This window comes from Anopheles bellator, chromosome 1 (assembly GCF_943735745.2).
Source record: "Anopheles bellator chromosome 1, idAnoBellAS_SP24_06.2, whole genome shotgun sequence".
In the NCBI taxonomy this organism is placed as follows: Eukaryota; Metazoa; Arthropoda; class Insecta; order Diptera; family Culicidae; genus Anopheles; species Anopheles bellator.
Genome location: NC_071285.1, coordinates 22,551,145 through 22,556,695, shown reverse-complemented (window position 1 = coordinate 22,556,695; position 5,551 = coordinate 22,551,145). Strand labels below are relative to the sequence as shown.

The 5,551-nt window shown below is 51.5% G+C and overlaps 1 protein-coding gene across 1 annotated transcript; it reads right to left on the bottom strand.

The window, feature by feature from the left end:
* Positions 1–567: 567 nt before the first annotated feature.
* LOC131206328 (amyloid protein-binding protein 2-like) lies at positions 568–2,504 on the bottom strand. Its single transcript, XM_058198847.1, has one exon. It carries the CDS (start codon positions 2,297–2,299, stop codon positions 842–844), a length of 1,458 nt encoding a protein of 485 aa, XP_058054830.1. The 5' UTR covers positions 2,300–2,504; the 3' UTR covers positions 568–841.
* Positions 2,505–5,551: the final 3,047 nt, after the last annotated feature.

Below are 5,551 nucleotides of genomic sequence, written 5' to 3'. Positions count from 1 at the left end.
AGTAAAAAAATGAAAATTAAATCGCAGTTCGTAGGTCCACTGTCCGTGTTGATTGTAGTCGTGAGATAACCTTTTCCATTGCATTTCGTAGCATTTTCTGTTGAATGTTAAATGGATCAACATTTTTCATACCTGCAACGACAGAAACAAGCGTTGTATATCGGGAATTAAGAGAAGCAAAATACTGCAAACTAATCCTCACCTCAAATTGTCGACCTCGGTTCCGAAGCGCTGCAAAGAGTTTCTTTGAAAAATACCTAACTATGTTTGGAGCGGTGTCATCAAGTGGCTTCGAGGGAACGATCCTTTGAGACTTCTTACGATCCCAGCTCTGTGGAAGATGATTGAGAAAAAGTCAAAACAAACAAAGCGCGGTGCCCTTCTGATCGCCGCTGCAAACCTTGAACCTTGCGAAGGTCGAATCGCCGAAAACAGGGTCCAAACACCCTGACCAATTCGAGCTCGACAGACCGAATGACGTCGTGCGCCTTTTTTCCCAAACTCCGATCGGAAATTGACGTAATTAAGCGAGAAGAGCTTTTGTGTGCTTTTATCAAGATTGTTTTCAAATGCTTACGTTTTATTAGACTTGAAGCGTCTTACAAAAATAGACGACTCAGATTGGGCTTTAGGTGGTAACTTCTCCTCTCTCGCTTCCTCTCCAACTCATTCACTCTCTTAGGGTCTAGCTTTATCTTTAGGGGGTTGGTGGGACCTTGGCCGCTACTCTACTTCCTATTCGACAGCGTTGCGAACAAAATGGATCAAAAAAGTAAACCGTGGGAGACATAATGAACTGATCTCGGTGTCCTTCGAGATTTTCGCTCTACTCCACCGCACATCAGCACACCAGCAGGTTCGTGGCCGCCGTCGTCGATGCCGCTTCCCTTTCGAACGACGAGTCCAGCTCGAAGAACTTCTCCCGGATTTCGTGCAGCGTGAACGGACGAAAGTCCCGCTCGCGGGCCGGTGCACTCTCTTTGGTCGCCCGGTTACGGTCCGGTCCGCGCAGGATCAGCTCGCGGGTCGCCTCCAGCTGGCGGCGGATCAGTCGGCTCGTGGGCATCAACTGGCGGGCCAGATCCAGGGCGGCATCGGCGTGCCGGAGCGCCATATCGAAACGGCCGGTGGTGTGCGACCGCAGATAGAGACAGTGGGCCAAGTAGCCCTCCAGGACGACGGCGTGCGGGCTGAGCAGGCCGTAAACGCGGCCGACGATATCCAGGCACTCGGTGAACGCGGTGGTCGCCGGCCCGGTCGCGTTCATGCGCAGCAACGCGAACCCGTACTGCTGAAGGACGTCCGCGTAGCGGCGGTGCAGACTTCCGTAGTGGGTCCGGGCCCGCCGCACCGCCTGGCTGATCAGCATGTTGCCAAGGTCGTGGCGCTCCTTCGCGATGCAGAACTGGGCGATCAGCTGCAGCACCTCGATCACGTCGCCGGCCGCCGCCGGCGTCGACTCCGCGCTCGCGTCCAGCGTCGCGAGGGCGCGCAGTGCCCAAAAATGGCAGCGGGAGAGATCGTGCACGTAGTAGTAGTAGCTGCCGAGCTGCAGGAACACCTTGACTAGAAGGGTGCCGGTGGGCGGCGAGCCATCCAGACGCCGTTGCTCCGTTGCGTGAACGAAGGACAGCAACTTTTCGACGGTGCTGGCCGCCCGCCCCGTCTGACAGGCGCCGATCTGGGCGCGCAGCAGCTGCACGCGGCATTTGGCCGCCAGGTGGCGCGGTGACGTACCGCGGTGCGTATCGAGCAGGCTCACCAGTTCCTCGGTCACGGTCAGCACTTCGACCGCCGACCGGCACCATCCGGCCTCGCACAGGTAGTCGCCGAACTTGAGCGTCTCCAGCACGCGGCCCATGATGGTGATGGCCGCTGCCGCCCCATCGCTGGTTTCAGCGGTCACCGTGCGCAACATATCACAGTATCGGTTGGCCAGGTCCTTCAGGACCTGCGGTCGCCCGCCCAGGGCCGCCTCCCGCAGACACTTCTCGAGCGTGCCCTGGTCCGGGGCGTATCCGTTGAAGAGCTTCATGAACGTCACCGGGTCGGTCAACTCGGCCCGTAGCGTCCCGCGGAGCTGCGGATAGCTGCACATCCGATCGAGGATCGACGTCAGCAGCGGGGCCGGCAGGAGCTGGAGCTGCTGCATCACCTGCTCGCTGCCCCGCTCGGCCCGCAGCAGGCCCTCGACGAACGCACGCACGCACTGCTGCTGCAGTGAGGGCGAGTTCTCCGGCACAATCCGGATGCCGCTGAAGCGGGCCTTGTGCATCGTTTGGAACAGTTCCGAGATCATCGTCGCGCCTTTGGCCTATCGCACATTCACGTACACGCGCACACGTCACTCGTGCTTCTACCCGTTTCTGCCAACGGGTTAACAGTGTCTCTCCTGTTGGTTCGAGAGGATTGCGGCAAACAATAGGGGATTTATCGGACAAACAAACACGCGATCACGATCAACTATGTTATTATCTTGATTACAGAGATTTCGAGCCTGAAGCTTCTTTCGTCTCTTTTTGCAGGTTTATTGTTTTGGATGGTTTGGTTTGTTGGTTTGAAAATGAACACCGATCAACTAAGCTCCGCAGTGCGTTTGCTACGTCGCTTTATACTGATGCTTTGTCGCGATCTCTCGCACACACGCGATCGCGATCTCTCGCACTCCAGAGACACGCATACCACGCCGGCAGACCGTTTACTTGTTTACCAGCGCGTCGTGCCTTTTGCTTGGGCCTCTTGCTCTCGCCGCTGTGTGCGCCTGTTCACTCTCTGTCTCACTTCGGGCCTTAGCTACCTGAGTGTGCGTAGGCGTCAGGCTCGGATGATCCTCGACCGAACCCACACCCACAATCACACACAACAGAGTGAAAATCGCTTGAAGCGATCACACACTTTCTCTCTCTCTCTCGCGCGCGATCATTCCTTCCTTCTCTACCTTTGCCGCGGTTTTTTCCCCCAAAAATCCTCCGACCTCGACCTCTGAAGGCCGTTTGCCCGATTAACGGGTCACGATGACTTATGCTGTGACTTATGCTAATTACGTGGCGTCTGCTGCGGCCAGGCAAACAGGCAGACAGACGGTGTTGACTTTTGGACATAGACCTGCCCCAAGTCTTACGAAAGAGACCCTAGGAGGCGATAGGAGATATCGGATTGAAGTGCCTGCGGAATGCATGACTCACACTTTCCGTTTGCGAAACGAGATAAAGGAAGGCGAGGAATACCAAACATTGCGATAAAAGTGCTTGGATGGAATTTTTGTTCTTAATCATCTTTAAAGTACACCCACATAACACCGTGGCCAAAAAGTAAAAAAGAATATTCATTTTGAATGGTTTATGATCCCGATAGGGGCAAAGATTTTTATTTCTAAGTTGGCAGCACTGTTACCAACATTTGAGTCAATTTATCCCCCAAAATATTAATCAGTGAAAAGTTAATGTGAATTCTTCATTTTCCATAATGTCTGAAACTATACAAGGGTTCCATTAAATTTGTGTGCGCAGTGAAATTTCTGCTGCCAAATAGTTTGAAAATGTTGCGGAAGTCCTCCGGTGAGCAATCGGTATTGAAAACAAGAGTTTATAAGTGGTACAAAATGTTCGAAGAGGCACGTCCCAGGGTCGACGATCGGCATCAACTGGTGAGGATCAAGTCCATAAAATCAAAGAATAAGTGGTCCAATATCGTTGGTTGACACTTCTAGACCCCGATGACCTTGGTGAAATATCGAAAGGATCAGTGGAAACGATTTTGAGTCACCATTTGGCCCTCAGAAAAGTGAAATGTCGATTGGTGCTCAGAAACGTAGTGTTTTGGCATCATATTTTCGTAATCATTCCTGGATTCTTGATCACTGGATGCTCGATGCTTCCCAAATATTAGGTGTTTGAATAATTTCTTTCCGATTTTATTCACATTTGTGACATAACTACAACAACAAAACGTATGACTACTCATGTAACGGAACAAATACTAGTCCGAAAGAGCAATATCTGGTGAATACGACGCGGGGGTCAACAGTTCCCATCCGACATTTTCGGGATAGGTTTTTACCGGTTTTGCGATGTGGGGTCGAGTTTTGTCATTTTGAAAAATCAGCTTATCATGTCTTTTATCCCAACATCCATTTTATGGCCTCGTTTTTTCTTCAAATTTATTAATTGTTGTTGTTGGGATTGGTATTCAATCATTTCATCAGGTTTTAAAGGCTCAAAGTACACCACACCTTTCCTATCCCACCATATGCAATTCATAACCGTTGCAAAGTGAAAATTTCGCTTTGGTTGCGATGGACCTCGTTCATCAGGCTGTATCTAGAACTTTTTGCATTTAGGATTCTTCCAATAACTCCACTTTTCATCACCAGTGACGATTCGGTACAAGAATCCTTTTTTCTGCCGTACAATCTGTAATGAAAAAGTACTCCCCGCAAAAACACTTTATTAGGCACAAATCATGACATGTTCAAATGCATAAAAAATGGGTTGTTTGCACTTTGATGCGTAATGATAGTAGCTATCAAACACATGTTTCATAAAAAAAACATTAGTTATATATAGTGAGTAAAGCCATCTATTGTAAAACGGAAGGAATTAATTCAAACACCTAATAGTTCTGTCCTATCTCGGAAGAACTTCAAGAGCGAATGGCAAGAGACTTCTACGCCCGATCGGAACCGGCTCGTATCGCCGGTTAACCTCCACTTTCACGAAAATGGGCGACATTGAATGACTCAACTTTCTCGGCTCGGCACCGTAATCGATAGTAAACCGCAAATGCCGCACAATATTTTCCAAACCACGCAGTGAAGGTGTTTTGGCCGGCGCACCCGTAAATAGGTACAGCCGAATGAAGGTCAACAAATCAACAACAACAATCCGGGAATCCGGCTGACTCGCGGGGATCGGCGGCCGGGTCAGTGAGCGCTGCGCCATTTTTTGCGCATCACTGTGCCGGTTCCCTTCACCGATTCCGGTCCGCGTAGCGTGACGTGGCGTGCCGGGCGGTTAAACTGTAAACACCCTCGCGCGAAGGAGCGGCGCAAAAAAAGGTAAACAAACAACAATCGCATTCGCGGGAAAGGCAGACAGAAAGGGTAGAAACAACAGCGCCGTCAGACGCGCAAAAGCCAAACCGGTTTGAACCGGTTAATGCGGTGCCGTTCGGCGGGGCGCCATCCATCACCGATCTCGGTGCTGGCCACGTGGGATGATTAACGTCGATCGTGTACTGCTCGTAGAGCCCCGTGTTGATCTCACCGCCAGGTTCATAGTGGGGCTTGTCGCGCCGCTGGAAGAGATGCCGTTCCGGTCCAACCGGCGTGGTCGGCAAACAACATGACGACACATCGGCTGCCGATGGCATCAGTCAGCGTGTTTAGCATACTAAAATTATTCCACTCTTCCCGGCCAAGTCCGCTATGGAGTCCTCGCCGAAGCGGGAAGTTGTTTTCAGACAACAAAGTGCAGCCCGAGCACCATTCCGGAACCGGACGAAGCATAGGTGCGAGGAGCCCCAGGGGGGTAGCAGGGCACCCATCGGAACT